At 36.8% G+C, this 26,972-nt stretch overlaps 1 protein-coding gene across 3 annotated transcripts in view; it reads right to left on the bottom strand.

The window, feature by feature from the left end:
* LOC131087102 (BEN domain-containing protein 5-like) overlaps nucleotides 1-26,972 on the bottom strand; it is an 877,799-nt gene that overhangs the window by 841,936 nt on the left and 8,891 nt on the right. For all 3 annotated transcript variants that reach the window (XM_058030505.1, XM_058030504.1, XM_058030503.1), the window contains exon 2: nucleotides 18,104-18,226. In XM_058030505.1, coding sequence (XP_057886488.1) covers nucleotides 18,104-18,218 — 115 coding nt within the window. In that variant the 5' untranslated portion in view covers nucleotides 18,219-18,226. The remainder of the gene's footprint in view (nucleotides 1-18,103; nucleotides 18,227-26,972) is intronic.

Here is a 26,972-nt window from a genome sequence, read left to right on the forward strand (position 1 = left end):
TTTTTTTTATTATTTTGCTGAATTCAGAAGCGTTTCTTTTTATTTCAAAGTATTTCTATGTTTGTAGTAAATTAAACATTAATCTTTCTCTGCAAATGTCAAGTGATATTTAAATGTTTTTCTGGCAGATAAATGATTATTAATATTAATGCAATAAAATCACAGCTCTTTGTCCTTTCTTTGATATTTAAGAAAAAATTAAGAATGTCAAAACAGTTCTGCAAAAAGAGAATTCATTGGTCTACCATCCACTCTTCATTAGCCTGAGAGGTAAAAAATTACTGATCTTGTGAGACAATGTGTTTATAGAATCAGAAAGGGTTGAAAATGAATTACTCTATCAGTGGTAGAGTGTGTATCACTTCAATGTGAAAATGCCTCGTTAAAGTTCATTTTAATTTAAAGCCCCCTTTTGTCATTCAAAACGCTTTAGCACAATGAAAGAATCTTTGTCACTTTCATAATTAGCCCCTCTTGCACTAAATGAGAATAAAATCTGATCAGAAGTCCATACAGGCAAGGTCATAAATCAAAGGGAAAAGCTCCACAACATTCCTGTAAGATGTCCAAAGGCACACATAGCCTGGAATTAAAGCACTGCAGTCAGGATCCACTCCCAGAAACACAGCACAAAAAAAGCCCCAATAATATCTGTTTGACAGGCTAAATTTATCTCCATATTCTGTAGCCCTATAAACACATTTTGCTGTTTAGATACAAAAGCAATTTCAGCACCAAGGACAATCCAGGAAAGCAAACAGCTGTTAAAGTGCTACTATCACCATTTGCCAAGCAAAGTCAAATTAATTTAACTTAATGCTCTCACTTCAAACTGTGGCAGTAAAACAAAAATAAAAGAAAAAACACCATATATGATAATTGTCATAAAGTAGGAAAAAAGTTGTATTAACAGAAAAAACTCCTTAGGAAATCAAGTTTGATTTTATACACAGCAGTGAGTATGCGGCCCAGCTCAAATGTAAACTGGATTTTATTCAACTTATTTTCATTTTCAGATGAAAGTAAAAAGACATTTTGAAAGATGTAATAGAATTCTCAACCTTGGAGAGTTATGGAGAGAGTGACAGCACATCACTCTCTCTACTCAGGGATCATAAGAACACCAACAGATATCCAAGCCATCAACATATTATTTTACTCCTCATGTTAACACAAAATGAGGATTTCATCAGAAAATGATGCCTAAAACATGGGGAGAGAGAAGGGCAAGGAAAGGGCAAGGTAGGAAGTTGAAGGGAAGACTGCTATAAAGTGGCAGCCAGCAATGAAAATTTGTACTCTACAATAGATACACCTTTTATAATTCCATGTATTATGTTAACATTAAATGCTAATTTTATATTTTAATCAGATGAGAGTACTTTTAAAGGAGCTACATCCATACAAACAGGAACTTTCATGAAAATTCACATTTACATCTATAAAGTATACATATATGTGAAGACATTTGTATTTGTACAGCTCTACCTTGAAATACATTGCTAGATCCACTAAAATTGTGCAACTTTCCTTTATGAGATTTTGGGTTTTAACAATATTTTCTCTGCAGAGCCAAGCTATTTCTGTAATTTTTTTGCAGAACCAAGCTATTAATGTTCTTTCTCTAGCCATGCAAACACCAAATTGCTTCCAAAGGAATGCCTTGTTTGGAGGACGTGGTTGCTTCCACATCTCTCACATGTTCCCGAAATTCCTCGTTACAACAATTATATAATGACCACAAATAATTCAATTCCACATATTTGGAGACATGTGGAATTGGCCTGCTAAGCAACAGACTGAAGAGATCAGTGTGACAAAAAGAGAGCACTGCCTTTCTCCATCCCCCCACAATCTCACCCTTCAGTTTGCCATCATTGAGCTTCTCATGTTGGCTCAGGTAGGGAGCACCTTGGTTTCCTCCTGGACACAGCCCCCCTGTGCTTTAGGCACAAAAGAAATGTAATTTCCCTTGTCTCTCAGACATACAGGTATCTCAAAAGTGCAATTTGCAAACTCCCATACAAGCAAAGCAAGCCTGGGAACTGTGACGAGGGCGTGCAGGTGATTAGAGAAAGAAAATGGATTTAAGATGGATGGGATGAGAATCTGAGTCAGACATATTATTGAAATTGAACTCCCTAGATCTTTTTCTTATAAGTGAGTATTCCAAAAAGCCAATAAAGCTTTTAAACAAAAAGCAGGCTTTTTTGCTATATAATAACCTAGATTAATTGGCTTTTAAATACAGAAAACTCAAAATGACAAAGCATGACAGAACAAAAATCAAAACAGAACTCTTGTGCCCATTGTGCATTTACTTTTCACCTTTATCTGAATCTCAAAAAATGTGGAGGAAACTATGATTTTAAAGCAAATCACATCACATACTCACTTTTTCTGCTTTTCTGATAATTCTTTGATATCCAGAAGTTTCTAGCCTACCAAGACGCCCACTTAAGCTTGATTTAGGATTCCAATTAAGTGGAGCAAATTTTTTTTTTTATTTGACTGTATCTCCAATTTTTCTTTTCTCACTGGGTTTGAGTTTGGTAGGAACATATTTTTTCCAAAAAGCAAAAAAAATCTAAAAAAGAAATATGTAGATTTTCAAAATAGACAAAATTTTCTCAGAAATTATTTTATGAACCCATTAAAAAAAAAAAAAAACAGCATTTCTAAAGCAATTAGTACTTAAATAACCTTACAGTGATTGTTGAGCTGTATTATTGTGTCTCATGGGCATGAAGTGACCTTGATCAATTATACAGATCCAATGTTGCTTTTGACTCTTCAAAGGCAGGGACTTACACACACTTTGCAGTACTACTTCTATTCAGAATTAGGCTGAATTTCTCAAGAGGGGTGCCAATTTACCTCTACATAAGATTTAAAGAATATCAAAAATTTCAGTTAAAAACAACAACAAAACATGCTACTTTTGTTACATATTATGTTATACTTCTAATAGTACACCCCAACAATATAAGAAGCTGCTGATATAACAGGAGCTCTTTAGAACATAATAAACATTAACTATGAAATTAAGGGGTTAATTAAAATTACTTCTTTAAATATATCCATGGTTAATTCCAATTTTCAGATTGAATCTACATGTATGTGCTTTACAACACATTCATTCATTACGACATACAAAAGTCTTTGTGTTATTAAATGCATTGGAAAGTTTTAATACATTATGAAACACTGGACAAGAACTTAAATAACAAAACAATTACCATCTTAAGAAGCAAGTAATTATTTGTGGTTCCTAATTTCAATAACATTCTAGTACTTTAACCTCAATAACCTGTATTTCTTTAGTTTACTTACTTGGAGGTAAAAATTAGATATTTAATGTGTTAATAAAAAAATTTTTACATGTTGCTATCCATATTGAAAACTTCCAAATAAAGAAGTTAACAAATGCCAGTAACTTTAACCAAACAGACCTGCTGTTGCAAAAGCCAGTCTTCAAAACCAGGAACTTTTTAAAAGTCTGTCTGTTCATGTTCATATTTTTACCACACTGACAGAAAACATTATCTCTGTGACTGAGAAATTACTTTCTGTCACACTGCTGATGTGAAGGCAGTCAGCAACAGAAGCACCTTTGGCTTCAGAACACCCCAGACTCACAGGAAACATGGCAGTCCCACCGTACCCTCTAAAGATGGGAATAATTTATACTTTGGGAATTGTAATTAGAGTGTAAAAGAACTCCAATTCTGAACAGGTGGGCAGCTTCTTACAATTACTACGATGGCAGAGGTATTGTAAATATCAATTTATAAACTCTTTTACCAGTAAGTATATAAATAGGGGATATCAGAAAACCTAAAGGGCTAGTAGCTATATTTTAATTTTTTAAAAAACCCAAGTTTTGTTGTTAGCAAAGTTATTTTTTTAAGCTCATATAAAGTTTCACCTGAAAAAATCCGTTCTATAAACACTGAGCGATTTGGCCTCAGTGTACAGAACAAGTTATTCCAGGGTCACATGGATATTTGTGTCTTTTTTGCACTTTCTCTCATTATTTTTGCTTTTGCTGCTGCATTTTGCTGCTCATCAAGGCCTAGAACAGGCTGGAATGAACCCCCAGAGTCACCCTGAGCACTGCATGGCAAGGGCGTGGTCCAAGGTGGCCCCACCTGTAAGTGCCACACCAGGACAGTGACACTGCCCTCTGCTCCCACACTGAACTGACCCTCCACCTTCCTGTGCAGGGCATCTGACACCAAACCACACCAGGACATTCTTCCAGTATTGTCCAGCAAAAAAAAAAAAAAAAAAAAAAAAAAAAAAAAAAAAAAAAAAAAAAAAAAAAAAGGAATGATAAGGAATGATTGGCTAACAAGTTTATTTAACTTGGTTAGATTTTTTTTTTGTGTTGAAATCCTTCTGCAAGATTGGAAATAATTCACAAACGTTATCTTTCCAATATAACATCCACAGTAAAATGACATTGGATTGCATAATTAGCCAAAACTGAATTTTCTCCACATTTTCTACGTCATACCCTGTAGAATTTTATGGTGTTAGAATATAGTAGCCTATATTTGCTCTTACTAGGAAGTCATGTAGATAAAGAAGACCAAATCACAATTATCAAATTACAATAATACAGCTTTCTGATTTCAGCATTCTTCCTTTCTCAGAAGAAGCAACAATTTAACATATGTCTTCCAGTTATTATTATCAGTTAGCAAAGCTTGTTACAGAACTGTCAAAGAACACAATATTGCTTTTCTCCTCATCTAGGTTAAATCAGCCAAAACTGAATAGGTTGCAAAAGATAATGCTTGTTCTCTCTCCTCTTTCTTTACTCAGCTGGTTCATTCTTCATTAGTCTGACTCAGAGAAGATAACCTAACACAATTTTTCCAACAGTATTTAAGTTTCCCCGTGCTGCTGAAATAATATCAGTTATTGTTACATTCTATCTGAAATAGTATCTATTATTCCTGATACCTGTTGAAGCGTGGCAGACTATTATAAAATAGCATCCCTACAAAGGAAAGTCCATCTCAGCCACCGTGATTCAGGATGACACATACTTTGTTCAGTTTTAAAGAGTAATCAGAGGTGTGGGCTTAAATCCAATTAGTGTGCTTCAAAGAAGATAATGTCAAAATGCTTCAAATGGTGATTCCACCATGTAACACTGAAGCTCCAAACTTCTGGGAGCCTCAGATTTCTGGAACTATAAAATGAAAACAAAAGTACCTTGTAAAGCACACAGTGATCTCCTGCTGTAAAGGACTATAAGCAAAAGTTATTATTAACTAGGCTAACATTCTAAATAGAAAATAAGATCAACATATTCACATCCTAAGAAGTATCTAGATGTCATTGTGACACTGCAGATACATGGGACAGACACTTTTAATTGAATTCCTTGTAATCACTGAGAATATTCTCCTTTTCCTGCCATCTAATCAGTTCAGACCCCTCTGGCATCCCCTCTCACTGACCTGTGGCCAATTGAGTGACAGAGCATTTGCCCACTTGCCACACAACTACTCATTCATAGAAAGTTTCACAAGCTGATGGCCTGACCCAAAACCAACAGAAACTAGTTATGCAGAAATTTTTCCTCTGATTTCTGCTCTGGACCAGGCACTGAAGATTTGGTATCTGTCGACACAGACCCCCGTCCTAAAGAAAATATTTAGAGTGCACAGCTGAAGTTGGAGTTTTGGGAAAGAAACATTTCATGTCTAAAAGAGCATGCAGACTGAAAAAGGACAAACATCAGGACAATAGCTCTGGATCTCACTTCTTTTGAAGGTTAAATATATATAAATATAAATTAAGACATTAAAGAAGAAAAAAAATAGGAAGCATTTTGGAAAGGCAGATTTACAAAAATCTCTCAAGGTGGAATACTGGTAGAGGAAATTTTAAAAATTGGAAACTTGATTAAAATAAAATGGACAAAATGTTTACTGATGAAAATTAAATGCAAATATGAGGGAAGGAAATAAATTGATCTCTAAATCCAAAAGGATAAAGAAGAGCACACAGATGGGAATAATGAAAAACAAAACAAATTCTAATGGCAGACCAATAACATGGAGTCCTAGAGGTGATAACAGCAAGATTTAATTTGATACAGCAGTTAATGTACAGGCCCAAGGAGTGAGGCTCCACATTCTCTCAACATTCTCTCAACAAGAAGATACTTTAGCAATAACATTTACACAAATGCAGAGAGTAAAGAGAACTAACAGACAGGAGAGCACGGAGATAATCAAGTAAGAGGATGAGAAGTGTCTGGGATGAGTGAGAACCACCCTGAAGCTAATGAAACAGAAGGGCCACTGAAATACACACAGTAATAACCAGAAGTCAAGTTCCAACTTGCTATCAGCTTTTATTTCTCAGACAAAAGTATAAATTAATTATAACATTGCTGCCCCATTCCTTGTTTTAACTTTACTTTTAGTAAGGAGCACAGCTACCATCCATCACCCCGGCGAGCTCAGGCACAAAGCTCTGGTGTTCTGACAGCAATGGATCTGTAACAGCACAAAACTCCAGAGTGAACTCACCCTCCAATCTCAAGATATTTTTGGCTGTGCTAACACTGCTAAACAATCTGATTTAACTGTACCTACACAAGAGGCCATCAGCCCAGTGCAGGTACATGGGCAGTTTTATGTTGCATTGAAGGTGTTTCATTATACAACTTAACATCATATGAAATATATATGTAAACCCTCTATAATTGGATCCTAATATAATAAAAACTGCAAGTAAGAAGAAAGACCAAAAAGGAACACAAGTGTCAAAAAGAATTCTTAGTCAATCATTCAAAAAACTCACTGTGAACATAATTTCTTAAGCTGACCACCAAAATGCTAAAAGGAAAAGGAAAACACCCTAGATGTATTATTCCTTAGCTCTCCATATTTTATATTGCATTCATGATATAGGCTTAAAAGTTTTTTCACATCAGAAATATGACATTCACTCAAAATCCTAAAAAAGGCTACTAAAATGAATTATTCATAACATAATACAGTAGCAACAATAAACATTCAAACCAATTTTTTTTTTAAACAGAATAAATTATTCTTCTTATGAAAAAGCTACAGTTTCAGATGAGAAAAAAGAGATGTGATTCCACCAGAAACTGTTAGAACATAATAATAACCCTTAATATATTATGGTAATTTACCTTCACATTATGTTATTGTAGTAGATACTGGAATTCCAGTAGCTGTCTAAAGAAACACAGTGATAATTTATGGTTTGTTCCCAGTTTGTTTTCAGAAATACAAACACTAAATCAAAATTAGCATGCTAAAGGCTGAACCTAGAAGGCAATTAGGTTACTAAATAGCATCGATAAATGCAAAATGAAGCTCTGCATGTATCCAAAACAATGTGCTTCCCACCTAATAACTTGTATCCAAATTCTTGTTAGGCTGAGCAAAAAAAATTCCAAAATATTTTCTCCTGAAATCAGATAGTATCCATCCAAGAATAAAAACACTTATTGTTTATGAAACACCTCTTCTGAAGTATGTTTTCCAGCCAGTATTCTTTCAAAAGTACAGACCACTGTTTATTTCACAGCATTTTGTCTCTTCTTGCATTAGAGTGGCAGCTCAAACAAGCAAAGATCTTAATTTGGCTTGTTAACTTTGGAACAGCAGGCAGTTGAGAATTTTTAAGTGATTTAAAGGACAACAAGAACAGAATCTCTCTAAAGTGTATTCTAATTTCAGGACAAAAAAAGAGAAAGTATTAATCTTGTAAGTGATCTCTTAGGGATTTCTGGAGATGGTCTAGTCCTACAAGAGGGTCAGCATGAGGAGGCTGCCCTGAGCTGCATCTGCCCAGGTTTGGAGCACCTCTGTGGATGGAGACTCTATGGCCCCTCTGGCAGCTTGTGCCAGTGTCTTCAGCCCACTGGGAAAAAAATCAAACATGACCACACAAAGGGTAGGATTTACAAGGTAGAAGGAAAGGGTGAGGGAGCTGGGCCTGTTCAACCCTGGGAAGACGTGACTGAGAGGGGCCCTCATCTGCCTGTCAGTGTCTGCAGGGAGGGATCAGAGCCAGGACCAGGCTCTGCTCGGTGGTGCCCAGCAATGGCACAAGAGGATCAGGCAGAAACTGATGCACAGGAAATTCCACCTGGACACGAGGAAGAATTTTCCTGTGCAGTGACTGAGCAGTGGAAAAGGATGCCCAGACGGGGTGTGGAATCTCCCTCACTGGAAATATTCCGGAACTCTGTGCACACAACCCTATGCCATGTGCTTGAGCAGGAAGGTGGGACAAGGTGACACGCTGTGGTCCCTTCCCACCATCCTGGGATTCTGTGAAAGGTATTCCTGTATCTGGGGCTGGGCAGGAAGTACAAGGATCATTGTTCTGCCAGCTGGTGCTGCCTGAGCCCTGTCCTGAGCCAGGAATAGTACCACCACATGTTGGGTCACACAGTGGCAGAGAAGGAGCAGCTCAGCACCGCTGTGCCCATGGCCAGGGGCCCTTCAAGGGCAGGGGCTCACATGAACATTTCTAATGGTTCTTCTCTGCTTTAGTCCCCTTCCTTCTGTTCCCCTATTCTTTACAGCATCCCTGTTTGATCAAATCTAGTAGACATAGTACAAGATATGAAATTTCCTACATTTCAGTCTGAATTTGGCTCACATAGATCTGATGCAAAGCACTCTCAATGTTTCTCAGCCATTTTGCACTCATTTCACACAGCTGAAATTCACTACAAAAGGCACTAGGCAGACAAGAACCAGGGCTTTTGTGTTCCTGTCTTCTGCAAAACAGGGATAATATTACAGGTTACTGAACTAACTGAACAAAATACCACTATTTAGTGAAGCAGAATATTTCAATGTTCTCCCAAGATGAAAATAAAGCCTTTCCAATACCTCTTAGCTCCCAAATATTTACTGTTCAGGTGATACTTTTTCTTTTATTCTGAGTACAGCCACTCCTTGTGATAGTCTATATAGCACCATCTGCATAAGCAGAGTAAAGAACACTTCAACTTCTTCTAGTTCTGAAGGGCTCTGATTTCAAAAGATAGAGGTTAAGCATACAAACAGGACAGTGAGGGCAGAGTACTTTACTACTTTCAGGAAATAGCAAGGAGCAGCATTCCTGGCAAAATAAACAACTCCAGAATTTTTCCACTGGCACTGCTCTACATTGTATTTTCCCTGGGTTTGAGAACCCAGCAAGATGAAATTTGGGAAGGGTGGTTGGCAGCTCTTTTAAAGGCTCAAAATCAGATAAAAACCTAAGGTACAGTTAAGGTCTGCACTGCATCCATCAGAAGAGATTGACCTGGACCTACCAATCACTCAAAACTAACACGATTCTCTATTTTAAGAAGCAATTATTCAAAGCAATTATTTCCTTAGTCAGTAACTGAGGCAGAGGTCACTTGTTATTCTATAGAGTAACCACAGATATATTCAAATCCAGGGATTCTATATGAGAAGAATTTTGCATCTCCTCATTAGTGACTTCCAATGGTGCTAAAAAATCTTTAGGTACAGCACAAACTCATCTAGACATTTTTCCTTCACACTTTTAACTGTCCCAGCCTTCTATTCTGTCACTATATATACATACCTCTATACATTCCTGATGTCACATTCATGTTCATATTAACATGTGCAGTTTGAAATAAACACAGCTGCATTTATGTCAATGATTTTATATTCAAATATATCTGATTATGCTGAAATAAACACAGCTGCATTTATTTCAGTGATTGTACATTCAGATAAGGATATTTGTTCAGTGTAATGTAATGTTCCTTCACACTGGCAGGGACATTGCTATTCTTTCTTGTATTTCCCTCTATCATTTTTCCAGATGGAAAATTTTGAACAGAGCCAGAAAAATGGAAACTGGAAAATTTATCTCAGAACCTGATATGTAGGAAAATACTTTTGCTTATTCTCAAAAACTACTTTGCCATCTTTATAGAAAGTATCTTTGTTGTTGAGGGTCTTCTTAATTCCTTCTCTGTCATAGTACTTACAAAAATCCCATGAAAACTTTAAAATCGGATGGGAATCTAGTTTCAGAATGTGCAAAATCTTAAGAACAGATCTGCATCAGGTCTGTTGCTGGACAACACCACCTTCAGCCACTGTCCTCCTTAGAAAAAAAAATTTGAATAGAAACAAGAACTGTAAGATTTTCCTTCCTATTATTTGATCAAAGTATACTTTTGCATGATGTTAATTTTGGCTTGCAACTATAACCTCAAATCTGTTTCTAGAAAATAACAGAACATTATTAAATGTACTAACAGTGATAAACCATTTAATCAGATGCATCTATCAGGTGAGATCAAGGTCCAGCTCAGTAACTGCCAGAAATGGATCCCTGTAGAGGAGCAGAAGAAAAACAGCAATCATTGGAAGACACAGCCTAGTATAATTCCCTAATTTACAAGGTACAGTTTATGAACCTTCTGAGCCAGAAATGGTGTCAGTGTTTGGTAGCTCTCAACTGATCTTTCTTTCCTGGGCTTGTCAGTTTGTTTTTTTTATTGAAAGCATGACACATGTCAAGTTTTAGCATCCACAATGTTCTGCAGGAAGAAGTTCCATAGTTTAATTAAACAACATGTAAGGAATCATTCTCCTTTGTTTGCTTTCAACATATTAACTTCTAGTTTCATTTGATGGCCCTTAGTATTTTGTACAAAGAGAACAGACAGGGAAACACTGATATTTTAACTAGAAGTCATGATTTTACAGACCTTTAATATATTATTCCTCAGTTGCCTTTTTTCTAGACTAGGGATCCATACTGTATTTAGTTGTTTCTGATACTGGGACTGTTGTAAATCTGCTGTGAGCTTACAATATCTGATCACAGACATTTCTGCTTTTGTTTCCAGTTGCTTATTCTGATGCCTTTCAGGTCAGTCAAAGAGCAAATCAACACATGTTCTTGAATATCAGCTGAGGAGATACAAACACTCGGGAAGAGGGAGGAGAGGACTGGTCCTGAAGAAGGTTGTGTGAGAATCAGATGGTAAATTGACTGTAAAAATCATAAGTGTCACAACAACTGCAATTATCATCCTAGTTCTTCGCTCTTGTTGTTACAGTAATACTTCCTGCATTTTTTAGTTCCATAGGTCATTAATATCTATTTTCCACAAGTTATGCTATCTGACTAATGCCATATGTGTTGGCTGGCATCACAGTGACATCAAGCACTCCCCATTTGTAAAAATGCCTTCCATACTATATCTGTTTAGATATTTAAAAGGTTAATATTTAGTTCCATTTGCAATGCTGACCTAGCAAGAAAGAAATTAATTTGGCATTACAGCAGTAACATCAATTTCCCATGTAACTTTAGTAATGCATTTACTGGAAAGAGATTAATATCAATTCCATAAATCATTCACGTGCTTTTTCCGGAGTTTGAGACATCTGAGTAATGTCATATATGTTAACTGATAGCACTCTGTGCATGCTACTTCCATTAATCTATGCCTACTGTCATCATTAAAACACACAGAAAAATTAAAATCAATCTTTTGCTCATACTTTTTTCTGACTTTTAACTTGCAGTAGTCCAAAGGTATTGATACTCTGGTAGAGTAAAACTACTCTGAACTGGGAACAGACATGTTCAGAAATGGGAAACATTTGCTAAATTATCCCTACTGGCAGCAATAACCACTTCATGCCTTTCTGTGAAATGTGACATAAATTACTGTCGAAAAATAAGAAAATAACTAAAATGTTTCATTAATCAGACACACCTTGATGCCTCAAAAGCAGGCTGAAAACAGACATCATTACTGAAATAACACAAAGACTTTCATTCCTTTGTTTCTACTTTACAGATGAGCATCCTTGTAGAAGTGAAAGACAAAACAGTTCCACCTGACTTAGTGATTCTAGATATACATGAGATTATAAAACAGGAAAATTGGAATATCAACTATTTTTGCTCCAAAACACAGTTTAGCCTACTACTAAAAGTGTTTGCACTGGAAGAAAGTATCCTTACACAGCTTTTGCACTTTCTATTTCTACTGAGGTGCCATTATGACACTTGCCTGTATTGCTTTATTCCTGTTCTAGGGTATCATCACAGTGCTGCTGAAATCAGGGGGAAGAAGGGTTTTTCTGTTCATTTAAACACAAACACACAGAGGGTCAGATTGTTTAATAATTTTGCAAGCACACTACAATTCTATGTTAGATGGCAAAAATACAACTATTTCTTAGGCTGGATTTCAGTTTTCCTTTGAGCATGATACTTAACAATATCATCGTATGTGTTGTCTTAGTTTTCATTTTTAAGTTTTATCAAACAAAAATTTCTATTCCAGAAAATGCTTTGCAAATCAAATTGTACAATATTTTACAAATTACAACTAAGAATAATCACCCCTAATTTTAGCTGTCTAAAGTTACATGTCAAGTCTTAACAACTGGGACAGAAGCAGCCCCAAAGGGCAATCCATCCTATATTATCTGTGCTTTTGTTCAGAAGATATCTTTCATGGTAAAGCTCAATGGCCTATTTCACGCCTCTAAGTGGTTACAATGAGATCAGCGGAATTACAATCACTTATTGCAATTTTGAGTGTTGTGCAAAGTGTTTTATAAGTACATTATCCTATTTTTGAAATATAGAAGGATATTTAAAACCTTAACAAAAATGATACGAGGGTACTTCTCAGTCATATGAGATCTCTTAATACATTGTAAGTTTTAACTTTTTCCAACTGATTAATATCATTTGCAATCCGTCAGCACTGAATTTTTTTATCAGGTTTCTAATGCAAAATATTTTACAAACCTGCTGCAGGAAAAGACAAACCAACGTTTGTGAATCATTTTCATTGCAAGGTGGTGGTACAGCAGTTAACATAATTTGAGGCTTACAGTAATTGAGATTGAATCTAAAATTTTACAAAACTTTAATTACAATCTTTTGAACATAAACCACAATACAGAAATTACCCAATCATAACATTTTTTCATAAAAAAAATAAGAATTCATCCAAAGGATAGAAGATTTAATGACTCTTGGCGGAGTTCCACTTTTTGGTTGAAATGAGAATAAAAGCAGACAGCAGCTTCATTTCTAATTTCAAGAAACACAGTATTTTTTAACAGTTAAACAGCATTATATTTGATTAACAAGCCAAAATATATATTTTCAAAGCCTTATTAAAAGCCCCTGTATTTAACAGTGTAAATGCTGAGATTTACAAACCTCTGTGAGCCAACACTGCTCCTTCAATTCTCAAAAGTAATTATAAAACAAGCAATTTGAGCCACAAGCAGCAGAAACTGTCGAGCTTGGGGTTTTTAACCATGCTCACAGCACATCACAGTCTGCAGCCCGACTCCAGCTCCCTCCCATATTCCCTCTCCATCCCAGGCCAGGCAGGACTGGGGTGCAGCCCCGAGCGTGCCAGAGCCACCAACCAACCCATCCCTGGGGACTGCAGCCCAGTGACACCAGGCAAAAGCAACACTTGAACCTCCCCTGCATTCTTCTGCAGCAAAGCCGCACCTGGCAGAGTCAGCCCAAGGTTTTCATCTGCCAGTTCTGCTCCATGGACAGCCCAGGGAGGCAAAAGCTGGAGAACAACAAGAGCCCACCTCTGTGATGGAGCCAGGGAGGCAACTGGAGGATACATCCTGCAAACAGCCTTGGCACAATGAGGAGAAAGGTGGGGCTTTGTAAGAGCTGAGTAATTCAGTTTATGTTTTCTTTGTTCACTTTGCAAAATACATAGAAAAAGCTTCTCATGCATCATGTTAAATTCATTAAAAATTTGTGACCTCATGCAGAAGCAAAGTTATTGCAGATATGTAAGCTCCCAGAAAAACAAGTGGCTTCCAGCCCTGGAGGTATCATCTCCAAAAACATCTCTTACAGTTAAAATGACTAAGCAGATAAAACAGCTCTTAGCCACAATACAGAATAGGCTGCTGACTTAATGGATGCCATCAGGAATCACAAGCACGAAGGCAACAAAAGACAGTAGAGGCAGATGGCTAAACTTTTAAGTCCTTTAGATAAAATGTCTGAAATACCAACTCACCTTGAGTATGAAATGCCAGATTCTTTGAGGAACATGTTCATATCAAAATCTGGGCCCTCTTTAATCAGGAAGGACTTTTTTGCATAGCAGAAATTAATACATCCTTTAACCCAGAGCACTATGTTGTGCAAAATTCCCATTTTGACAGAACAGAGGGTGGGATGAGAGGTAAACATTTGTACAGTTGTGCATTGCTGCGAAACTGATGAAACTGCGAAATTAATGAATATTAGGAAACACAATTACAACTGACCAAATGTATATATTTCAGATGTATACATTTAAATTTGTACTGTGTATAGGTAGCTGTGCTTCCATTTTTCACTGAAAATAACTCATGTTTCTTGCAAAAACTTAAATTATCGGAAAAGTATGGCTTGGTATGCAAGAAATCTGAATTTTTATCATTTTCTTTCATGCTAATGATAAATTAATGTAAAAAGTTTCTTTTGGCTGTATAGATTCTTAAATATTAATAAAGATAACAAGTAAGATTACAGGCAGAACATTAACTATGGGAACTTGAACTATGGGAAGCACAAATTCCTCACATACTTGCAAGTTGATAATTCTCCACCTTCTTTACTCCTCTGTCAGTTATTAATAAGATAAAGGGCTGAGGCCCCTTTCTTCATTTTCAGTAATTGCATTTATTTCACAGCAATGATTTTTTCCCTGGTAATAGATTCATTAAGGGTAAGAAAAGTGCCAGGCACCAGCTGCACTGGTTCAGCTCCTTCAGAAAAGGACCTGGACAGTATAAGGGTTCACAAGTTTTATAGAAGTCAACAGTACCATGCTATTGTGAAAAAGATTGGACTGTCACATTGCAGAAGTAAATAGATTGCAAGGCATGTCATGTAATAAACTCCACACAGGATTGGCACCAGCTTATCTGGGTATCATGCTCACCTTGGACCACTGCCAATCAAGAAAGGCAGAAAACAGCTGGAGATAGGCCAGAGGAAATAAAAACAGCTGGAGATAGGCCAGAGGAAATAAAGAATGAGAGAAAATTCAGAAAATGTGAGCACTAAGGAACCATTGAAAAAAATAGCAGTTATTTAACCTGAGGAGGGAAAGGCCAAGGAAAGATATGATAGCAGCTTTCCATTAAGTCAAAGAAAAAAGGAATAATCTGCTTTCTGTGCCTATAGGACTGGACAAGAATTAATGCCTTTTTTGTAAGAACATTTCTACATAGAAAGAAAATGTTTCTTATATTGAGCAAATTGCAGTATTAGAATGGATTGCTGCTTTCTCATTGAAACTCACTGAAAGTCTCTGAAAAAGATAAATATCTGTCAGGAATGGCAAAAATAGCTTAATTTGCCTCTCAACAACAGAATGGATTAAAGAGAAATCCCAGTGCCCAATTCTATGTTTCCTTATTTTTTTTTGAAAGCATGGCAGTTCAAAACAGCAAGCTGGACATTGGTTTTAAGACTACATAAAAACACACCTCTGTCTCAAACAAATTCATACTTTTCCATGTTATTTAATACAATAATTATAGCAGTTACTAAAATGAAACCACTTTAAGTAGCATTTCTTCTGCATGTATTAATAGTTTTCCTGATTTCTACAAGTTTAATACCCCTTCTCTATTCTGAAATCTGTTTACTTCCATTTCTACAACATAAAACAGTCATTGAAAAATAGGTGCTTTCTTTCTATCAACCAGACCTTTCAAGAAAGCAGAGAATGCAGCCAAAAAACGAAAATCCCACATTAAAAAATATTTAATACTACTTCTATTTTAGAATCATAGAATGGCTTGGGTTGCAAGGGGTCATAAATATAATTTTGTTGCAACTCCCCTGCCTAGGACAGAGCCACCATCCACTATCCCAGGGTGCTCAGAGCCCCATCCAACCAGGCCTTGAACACTTCCAGGGATGGGGCAGCCACAGCTTCTCTGGGCAACCTGTGCCTCCCCAGCTTCATTGTAAACAATTTCTTCCTCATAGCCCACCTAAATCTCAGTTTAAACCCCTTTCTCCCTGCCCTGTCCCCACAGACCTTGGTAAAAAGTCTTTCTCCACCTTTTTTATAGGCCCCCTTCACATCCTGAGAGGCCACAAAAGTCTCCTCAGAGCCTTCTCTCCTCCAGGCCAGGCCAGCCCAGTATTCCCAGCCTGTGTCCATAGCACAGGAGCCCCTGGAGCATCTCCAGGGCCTCCTCTGGGCCCCTCCAGCAGGTTCCTGTATTTCTTCTTGGGGGGACCCCAGGGCTGGGGGCAGTACTGCAGGTGGGGTCAGTTTTACCATCTGCTCTTTGAAAAAGGCACTTTCAGTAGGATATTATATTTAAGGTGGTACTCAAAGAGCATCAAAACAATATTATAAATGCTGTATCCTACTGTGTGGACAATAGGGTGGGATAGATTTCATTATTATCAACAATTTCATAAGTTATCCAGAATCAGTTAATTTGCTTTGACCAGTCAAGGTACTCTAAGCAATTACTTGGCTGACATAGAACAAAAGATGAAGTGAATTTACATATGAAGTGTACACAATATTACTCTCACTCTTGCTAATACATTGTGATCATGAGAAAGTAAATGAAGGTATTAATTTCATTCACACTTGTGTTTTGGAAGCGTCTGAATATGCCAAGCAACATCACAGCCTCATCATGCTATAATGTAAATAAATACAGTATTTCAAACAGCACCTGCTTCTATCATATTCTATTATTACCAAAGTATGTAAAGTGTGAACATTACCTTTGAACGGAATAAACATTTTAATTTAAAAATATAATTAATTCCATTGTTCAAAAACTGGAATTAAACCATCATGCAATGACTCATAATACTTCACAAATAATTTGATGACTGCTACTGATCTTTATTCATTGCAGAGAAGTTTAGCACAATAAAGTAAATTTCCCAGCTTGGCCATGATTCATTTCTTAAGCTGTTTTCTGATACAAAAATGCAAAAACCCCACATAACTATTATAAAATAGCACTCAAAGTATGTTTAAAAATACCAAACTATTGTCTGAACCTTCAGAGACACACCTTAAAAAAATAGTCTTTATTATTCACTGCATCATTTGCACTTCTTACATAATGTAATCACAGGATTTAAATAACTCAATTTAATATTTATCCAGTAACTGGCAGCCAGTATTCTACCCTGAGGGATGTAACTTTTTATAAAAAGCTCATTTTACAAGACACTGGAGTAGTTTTGGCATTACCATCACCTCTCACATAAACCATGCAGAAAACTATAGTTTATCCTGCCAAATGCCTTTTCTACATATGGTGTTTAACAGTGCTCTGTAGGTCTGAAGGCCAGTAATAATAGATTTAAGCTAAAAATCTGGTAGCACATGTATGTAACACAAAAAATTAAACAATGCTACATTTTCATGGATATATTTACCTACATACCCCAAATGCATATAAGCAATTAAAATTACCCTTTAAATTAATGTGCTAACTATAACTCCTGTAAAAACAGTTTCAGTTTGCAGCAGCTTCCTAAAGTTTAATTCTCCTATTGACATCAGAGGCAGAACTTCCATTAACCTCAGCAAAATAGGATCAGGCCACAGGAAACCCAAAGTAATATATTTAAAGATAGCACATACAGATTTTCAAAATTCTCTAATTATGCAAGGATGGGCTGGGCACTCTACTGGGTTAACTGCCGAAGTAAACTTCTAAATTAAAATTTTAAATAGCACATTTTAAATACTACATCATAAATACATAAATACTACCACATAAATAATGACAGAATAAAATCCTCTTATGTGTCCACATGTGGTTAAAGATGGACTGATGAAATTTTTATTGTAGGCAACAGCAACCTCACAACCTTTTTGACATTTGAAGTCTGACTTAAAGTCAAGTGTGACTGAAGGGAATCAGCTGGATTTGTTAAGTAGTATTTAATGTAAGTCTTCTTTATAATTAAGACACTTCATAAAAAGATTAGTGATGGAGTTTAAAATGTTAATATATTGACAACTGGGTAACATAATGCTGAAAATACTCACCACTTTCAAAACAGGCATCAAATATAAGATGTCCTTTTTTGGGCTGCCCACAGTAACCAGCTGGGAGAACAATGTACTTGCTCACGTTCCCTGCTATGATATCATCACTTCCCATGGCGCTGCCTGTTGCAGTAAAAGTGAAAAAAAAAAAAAACCATGAGCATAAAACAAAATATATTTAATATATAAAAACCAATAGAAGGTTCCCCACACATTTCTACATAAAATAAATTTTTCACCATTTAACATCTGCATCAGTAAATTAATTCTTTCTTTTCAAAGTGTATAGAAGAATTTGATATAATAATGGCATAATCTGCTAAAGCCTCTCTAAGGGACAAACCACCCAGCCTGGTCCCTTGCATGTTTATGACATGTGGCTGAGCCCTCTCATATGCATTAGTCTGATATTCAGCTGCATCTACTTTTTTCAGCAGGAATTCTCTAGCTTTAGATCCTGCTGGATTCCCTGGAACTGAACTCCTCATCAGGTTCTTTATCACAACACTCAGAAGCTTCTTCCTCTCTATCAGCATTAATGGGATCTTCTTTCTCTATCTTACTGCCTACTTTCATGCATCTTAAATGAACTTAGAACCTTTGAGACCATTCACTCTCACTCAAATTGGAAATTTTAGAATTATTAGAAGGAAGAGACATACGCCCATAGAGCCATGTGACTGAGCCCTCCTTGTTAGGAAACAAAACTCAGAAAAATAACTTGAATAATTATACTTTTTAAGGGGCATTATTTCATGGTAAAATATAGAAGGACGTAAGTTTCCATTCAATGGCATGATTTTTGTCAAAATACATCAGTACCGAATACACTGAAGGCTTTATCCTTAAATTAAAATTATAATAACAAATTGCAGTCTACAAAATATTTGTTTCAAAATAGGGACAGAAGAACACTAATTTATTTTTTTTTCCATTTGAGATATGTACAATAAAGCAAGCAAATAATTGTATATTATATCATAGATTTATATTATAGCGCAAGAAGCACTCAGCACTTTCTTCACTACTTACAGCTTGGACAAGAAATATTTAACAATAGAAAAACTATTTTCTGTATTATAGAAATGAAGAAATGGTATAGCTTCAAGTGCAGAAGGCATGTGATGGGATAATGGGATGATAATATCTTATTTCACTCTGATAAATAGGGCTACTAAGGCTTCTAGAAATAGACTTTTGGTCTGTACTGATTTTTTTGACATTTAAATGGGTTATGGGGGATGATAAATGTGACATAAAGCTCAATTTGTTTTATTTTTATATTGAAAACTATTTCACACAAATGTTACAAGCAATTCATATTGTCCCTGAATGAGAAAAACAGCTTATTAATTAAAAGTGACCTTTCCATACATAAAAGTATTCCACCTCTTGAGGCAAAACACCTTAGCCAAGGTAACAAATTATATCAATGTATTAGTGACACCATAGTTAAAGGGTTTGTCAGCCTTTCTATCATATACCCATATTTTCACAGGTACATAAATCCCACACTGAAAAATATGCAAGTCCAGGTCAATATCTGGCATATGAATCCCCGCTCTTCCCCAGGAAGAAATTTGGAACTTACTTTCTTTGGGAAGTACTACAACAGAACAAACAGAATTTAGACCTTTTCTTACTTTATCATAATCTAGAATTGTAGATACTTAATAATGCATTATAGTATTTATTTAGCAAAATTATTATTTGTAACCTCTGGGTTATTTGTTTTAGACTGAATAATTACCAACAGACAGCAATCTGTGGCATTTAAATTGTTTTCTTTAAGTGTATAATTGATACTTAGGATATTTTAACTGGATGTTTTTTACCAGCATGCTGATACAATTTGCTTAAAGCCTGGGAACAGCAGAGACAAACTGAGGCCTGGATGGGGCATCTGTGAATCTGCATGGCTGTGATCCTGTCCCTTGACAAAATTCACCCCTCTGCATTGAGCAAGCTGCAGTGCAGAGCAGCAGCCAGAGGAAAACTCTTCCTCGGTTTCACCTGAGTTGGATCAATACATCCCTCTTGCAGTTAAGATTAGTCAAGTTGGTCATCTGCAATCAAACTTCATGGAATTAAGGATACAAAGAAAAATTAGTGGAAAACCTGCGAATCACTGTGAGTGCCTGAGCTGAAAGAATGGGAGGCAGGGCATCGCCTGAGTAGAGCTGTTTGAAAACTGGACTCCTCTTGGTAAATGTTCCTTTTGAGTCTCAACTAAAAGTAACAGACCTCTTAGAAATTTTAGAAGGTAACTGGGAAAAAGCTGAAGAAACTAGAAAGGATTACATTCATAGCACTGCCACCATAAGACAGCGGAGGAAAAGCAGGCAGAAAGAGAGAGTTACATCTCCCTGGCAATTTAGAAAATCTGCCAATGGAGACTTTACACAATGCAGAAGGAAGCTGTCAAGTAACTGTGTCCCAGCAAAAAGTTTCCATCTGCTCCTCCTGACCTAATGTAGCCCTCCAGGAATGAGAATAAAATCATCAAATAGCCTGCAATTCATAGTCATTTAGCAATATTACTCTCCTAGCATGCTCTTTATTCCACAGTAATTAGAATATTCACAATGCACTATTGCTCTATTTTGAGTTATATTATCTTTAATCTCTAAACATGCAAAACTGCTGGTTTTGAATGGCATATTATTCAGCAGCACAACAGCACCACGTCCCTTCTGGCATGTTCTCCTTGGGTGATAAAGAAAAGGCCAGAGCAGTGCCTGACAAGGAGCCTGTGTGAGTCCATGATAAACCATGGCTTCACGCCTGTGTGCTCAGCAGAGGCAGAGAGCAGGGCTGGGAGCACATCACCACCCTCAGATGGAGAGAACAGCGACCCTGGGCTCCTCTGGCCAATCCTGAGATCCTGTCCTCACAACTGGGGAGCCCTCAGCACATTTTCCTGCCTGGAGGCAAAGATGTATGACAGAACCTTGTGGGGAAGGAAAATAGCTCTTCAATCTGAAACAAACTGAAAGGGAAAGAAGAGAATTAACTGAAGTACATCCTGCACATTCCACTTAAGGAGACCAGATTCTCCTTTGAGAAAAAGGTTAGATAAGACAAGCAAAGGCAAAACCAAGCAAAGAAATTGTCTCAGAATGTAGTTCTTATTTTGTCAATTATTTTTCTTATGGGTTGTAAGACACATAGCTATTTTATTCTAATTCTTCATAGCTTAAACTCCAGGAGGCTCCAGCAAATCCCTAGGATTTACTTTTACTGCAGTATTAAACTTTAATGGTAATTTTCTATCAGGTATAAAATCTGTGGGTGCCTGAAATCTCTGTAAGTGTATAAGGCTTTAAAATAAAACCTGGGCAGAGTCTTCTGGTATCTGCATTCATCACTATTGTCATTGTGGATATATTTCACATCAAACTAGTGAAAATGAATAGAATCAGTTCCAGGAGACTGGGATTCGTGGGAGGGAGAGTTTGGAAATTTCCAGAGTTTCTTTGCCCTTCTTAAATGCAAAGGGTAAAGCCAACTTTTTTTTTTTTTTTTTTTCATTTAGGAAAAGATGAAATCAGTATTTGCTACAATAAACATCATGCAAATTTAAGTATATTTTCTTTAAACACTGTAGTTTTCAGAGGTAGGTACCTCTTTAGAAAGTAACAGGGACTCTGGATTGGGTAAACAACAAGCCCAGCTTACAAAAGTGCCAAACATGAAAACCCAGGGAGCAAGCAGCCAGCAGCTACCCTCATGCTACATTAGGCAGGAGAGCACAGCTACATTAAAACAGACATGGAAAAATATAGCAAGAATTTGCCTGGAAAACCTGCATCTTTCTTCTAATCACACTGCCTAACAATGACAGCCAATTAGAAAGGTGAGGTAACACAAAAACCTGCAACAACTGCAAGGAAACTTTGTGGAAGTCTTTCTTTAATTACAAATGTCATCAAGATACCCTACATTCTCTTATGAGATCCTTATTTTAGAATAAAATTAGAATACATTTTGCTGCTGGAAACATCTATGGTATAAAGATCTAATAGCCAGATCCCTATCATCCAGGGGCCAGGAAAAATTTTCCAGGTATCCTAGATAAGCTCCATCAGCCTTGAGCAGTACTGTTAATAGAAACCCACACAAAGAAGTGAATCTGAACTCTTAGTACAGTTTGAAATGAAAAAAACTAATTCAGATGACCAACAGCAACTCCTATTAGCTCCAAAACATTCCAAGTCTCCAGATGAATACTGCTCAACTCACGCTTTGGCTAAGCAGCACTAAAGGAAGTTATGCCAATAACAGTGTCTGCTCCACAAACCTGAAAACAATGTCATTTTAGCAAAATTCTTTCAAATGATAGTATTTAGTACAAGTCTATAGTCTCAACAGCTGATTATGTTCTCTTATTCTTTGACTTTTTTTTTTTAATAAAAGCTTTTATATCATTGTCCCTAGGCTTCAGAAACACTGATATTCAAGAGGACAAGCTATCTCTGCTATGAATTCTGAATGCTCTGCAGCCATTCTAAAAATCCTATGGGCAGCAGCAGTCAGGAACTTGGAATTCCAGCTCCATTGACTTAAAAATGCTAAGAAAAAGAAGAAAACACAACTGTCATTTTGATCTTCACAGCCATGTATCCCGAAGCAAGGTTTGGGCATGACCCAGAGAATCTAAACATACTGCAGAGTGCTGTCAGTCTGAAATGTACTTAAATCACAGGCACTGTGATCTGAAAAGAAAGGGGAAAAAATGTATTTAGACTACAAATTCCAGGGTTTGAGACAATATCCAGCATGACAGCAGCCACACCTGCTGCCTCACATTGGGGTACTGAGCCCATTCTGTCACCATTACCTATTTCAAAAGTCCAGCAAGGAAAACATTGGTTACCACAAGAAAGCATTGTCATATAGCTTGGTCTAGCTCTAAAAAATGGTAACATTGTGTTGTCATTTAAAAACCAAATTTGAGATAAAGCAGCTTTGCAGCAATTGTCTCTTCAATTACTTTCCTCCTACGGTTTGACCAACAGACTGCTTGTCAAGTCTGTCTCCAAACTGTGAGATGATATTCATACAACCAAAGTAAAGATGAACTATAGTTTAGCACAGATTATTAGGAAAATTCTGAGATTTGTACAGATTCACAGGTACTGAAAGTAGTAGAAATAAACTGCCATCTTACTGCCAGGTGCTTGAAAGAGCTTGTGGTTGGTCGCATCATAGGAAGGAAACAAAATTAATGGTTTGGGTCTTTAATTTATTGCACAAGTTACTCTTTCTTCAGAGGCTTCCCAGACAATATTACCTTTCAACTTTCCTAACACAACTCCTTAGCTAACCCACCATTAATTTTTATTTTGGGTTAGAAGCTTAAGTAGATCTAAATAGCTCATGCCTCTTTAGCTGCACAGACCCAAACTCCTTTACTCTAGCAGAAGGTGTGGAATTGGTGTCTGAGGCAAAGCTCAGGGTGGCAAATCTCATTCTTATGTACAAATATGTAAAGCAAAATGGTCACTAAAGGAGGTGACATATGGGGTGCCTATGAAAGGCTCAGTGGCACCACAAGGAGGACTTTGCCTGCAATACACTGAGCAGAAATCCCAGGGGAAGCAGGCACAAAAAGGTACACGAGGTGCTTAGCCCAAAACAAAGCACTGACCACTAGGCTGGTCAAGTGTGAAAAGGTGATGAGAAATCTCCACTATTTGGTCCTTTCAAAAAGACCAGATCCACGTAGAGATACAACTATCAATCCAAGGTCAATTATAGCTGCTATCCAAAATCCAATGAGGAACATTCAGCTGGAGATATTTGGCAGACACTGCTCTGCCCAATGACTCCTCACTCCCAGGGGCTGCCATTGTCTTACGAGTTTATAGAAAAAGAAGAAAAAAGTCACTTGCGTGGAGTTGCACTTATTTCATATGTGATATTTATTTCCAATCTTCAACCTAAAAGCTTTACTTCAAGACTACTCATTTATTATCTCAGTGTGGGCTATCCCCAAGGATATACCTTTCTGTTAGAGACAAATGGCAATGAAATTTTTTTTATCACTTCAGTGAAATCCAAAGTGTCCAAGAAGGCATGAACAGATTTTTCTACTGAAAATTTTAAAAAGCAATTAATGCTTTGAACTCAGCAAGCAAAAGAAAAAAGTCCATTACTCTTTTTACTGCATTTATAAGCTCTAGACTAAAATTCTACCACGAATGAAAAAAAAAGAATGAAAATACAGTTGTATTAAATACATAAACTGAAAAGATGTTTATTCAAAAACATTGCAAGGATCAGTGAATTTCATTATATATAGATTTATTTTTAACAAGTATTTGGTATCTTGATAACATCAAAGGTATCACATGATTCAACAGTTGCTATAGTAGCAATACTTAAGTAAAAAAAACACATCAAACAAAAGCATAAAACATATAAACAGTAAACAAAATTATAGTACATAATATGCAACACCAGCTAGCAGAAAAAAGAGAAGATAATAGCTATTGAGTTGAACTAGTCCTCAGAGTTGCATCCACAAAAAAGTATCAGCAAGTCCACCCTTTCTGGGAAATAAGGGATGGCTCAGAGAATTAGCTCTGCATGTGAATGAGAGGAGATGCTGAAACACCAGCAAAGAATACACAGGAATTCAAGTTCTGGGTCAAGAAAAAGAAAATTTGGGAATGTTCCTACCATTCCAGGGGAAAATCTGTGTCTAGGGGTTCTGAAGCAGGAAAAGAACTGAAGAGTTAAAGCCAATCCCTTATGTGGTACCACAGAACTTCAAGAAGGGAAACTCTTCCATAGCATCCCATATATTTCTGAAATTTGTATGCAACTGATTTCCCAAAGACAAGGAGGGCATGTGACCTGCAAAAAATACTGAGTCAAGCAGGCAGGCAATTGCAGGGTTTGGAATTGTAGTGGAGGAAATTTCAGGTAAGGGAAAAACCTGATATTACTCACAAAACTGGAAAAAGATGGTAGTGGTTGAAGTTACTCACTAGTATTTGCTGGTGCCATCCTAAAATGCTGTAAATATTTCCCATGCTATTTAATACTGAAACAAATCAGCTTTTATACAGCCAGGTTTGTGTTATATGTGATGGAGCATAAAAATAGTGGAAGGAAAGGGAGATATTCATGGATATATGCTGTGTATAAATACATATATACTCCTAGACAATATGTACACACCCATGTTTCAGGTGCCCTGGATGTGAGGCACTGATTTAACAAAAGCACGTTATCTTGCTTAAACTTGACAGCATAACTGGAAGAAGTAATGAGAAAATAAATTTCTAAACCAAAGATAACTCACATGGAGCCAAGCTAAATGTAAATAAAGCATCTTAGATGTAGCAACCAATGCTGTGACCCTGACCCAAGATTATATAGCCTTTAGTTACTAACAAAGTTTAATCTCTCCAAGTTAACAACTCTGTGTGTCTCCTTGCTTGGGGACCAGCTGATTCTCAGCTGGGAAACTGAAAAAGACTCAATAGGTAATAAATATTCTTGATATAACAGAGAAGTAGGTAAATTTCAGCTTTTGCAAAAGGCCAAGGCTTTATTTCTTGTCCTAGTTTTCAGACTCCTCAGCCCTGACTATCACATTCAAAATGTTTGTCCACAAAAGACATCTCGTAAAAATACCAGGTATGAAGTACTATGGAAGCCTTTCAAGAGTATCAGCAAGGTCAAGCATGGAACATATAAACAGCACTGTTTGTGTTTATGAAAATTAGCCTGCTCGTGCCAAATTCCCATCACTTTTCATGGCTTACTGTGCCTGCTGATTGAACGGGAACTTTCCAAATTTATGTTTAAAGAGACGTCTATGCCAAAGTCTGGAAGCATGAGGTTATTTGCTGAATCCCAGGAAGGCCAAAGGCAGACAGCATGGCTGTGATGCTGAGCTAGCAAGCTGGATCATGGACATTATTGCAGGGTTAGCACTGAGGGAATACAGCTGTGCTTTCTAATTTGGATAGGGCTTTGATCTCATTCTCAGCTATTCTTCACAAGCAATCAGCCTGGTGAGCCTCAACACAGGTCAGCTCTGGCACTACACCAAACCAACTATTAACAGCTATTTAAATTTTTTCATACCTAAAGTGCAACTACTGTAAATTTCTTGCAGATGCACATCCAAATTTTTTAAAAAATATTTGATTATCACTAATTCAAGTGTTCAGAGACCTCAATTCAATTTCTGACTCAACCACTAACATCATTATGGTGGTAATGAATCTTCATCCATGGGAAACTGAGCCTTCCATGAGAGCTCCAGGGCAGGCAGAAAATCCTGTGGGGAAACACATCAGCAGCTTTGCACAGCACCATCTCTCTGTTCAAGACCCTGTATTTCCCAAGGGACTGGAACAAAGGTGGTCACTGCAGCTGCTTGGGCTTCCATCCTGAGTGTGGGAAATGAAACCTGGGCAACCTCAGAGCATGGACAACTTCCATCCTGGTTATTACACACCATTCCTTTATTCTTCTTTGGGTTAAACTGCTGTTTCCCTTGGCTCTTGCTTCCTATTCACCTGTTGTTTAGGGATGTAGGGATGTCTTCTGCCAGTTAACTTAAGCCAGCAATAGTTTCAGCCACAGTTTCTTCACTTTTGGGTTACACTCTTCTTCACTATTGCATATTTAAAATAATTTGGGGATTTTAGTACTACTTCTGAAATAATTTGTTCCCCCAGGTTGCTGAAATCAATTACACTATTAATTACTGCCCTAGTTATAATTACTCATTGAAACAACTCCTTTCACTTCTTTGTTTAGAACAGCATTCCTCCCTACTTTCCAAAAGTCCATTCCAAAAAGTAGTATTTTAAACTATCCAGAATTTCTTTGATCCAAGCATTGC

Source organism: Melospiza georgiana, chromosome 9, assembly GCF_028018845.1.
Source record: "Melospiza georgiana isolate bMelGeo1 chromosome 9, bMelGeo1.pri, whole genome shotgun sequence".
Classification (NCBI taxonomy): domain Eukaryota; kingdom Metazoa; phylum Chordata; class Aves; order Passeriformes; family Passerellidae; genus Melospiza; species Melospiza georgiana.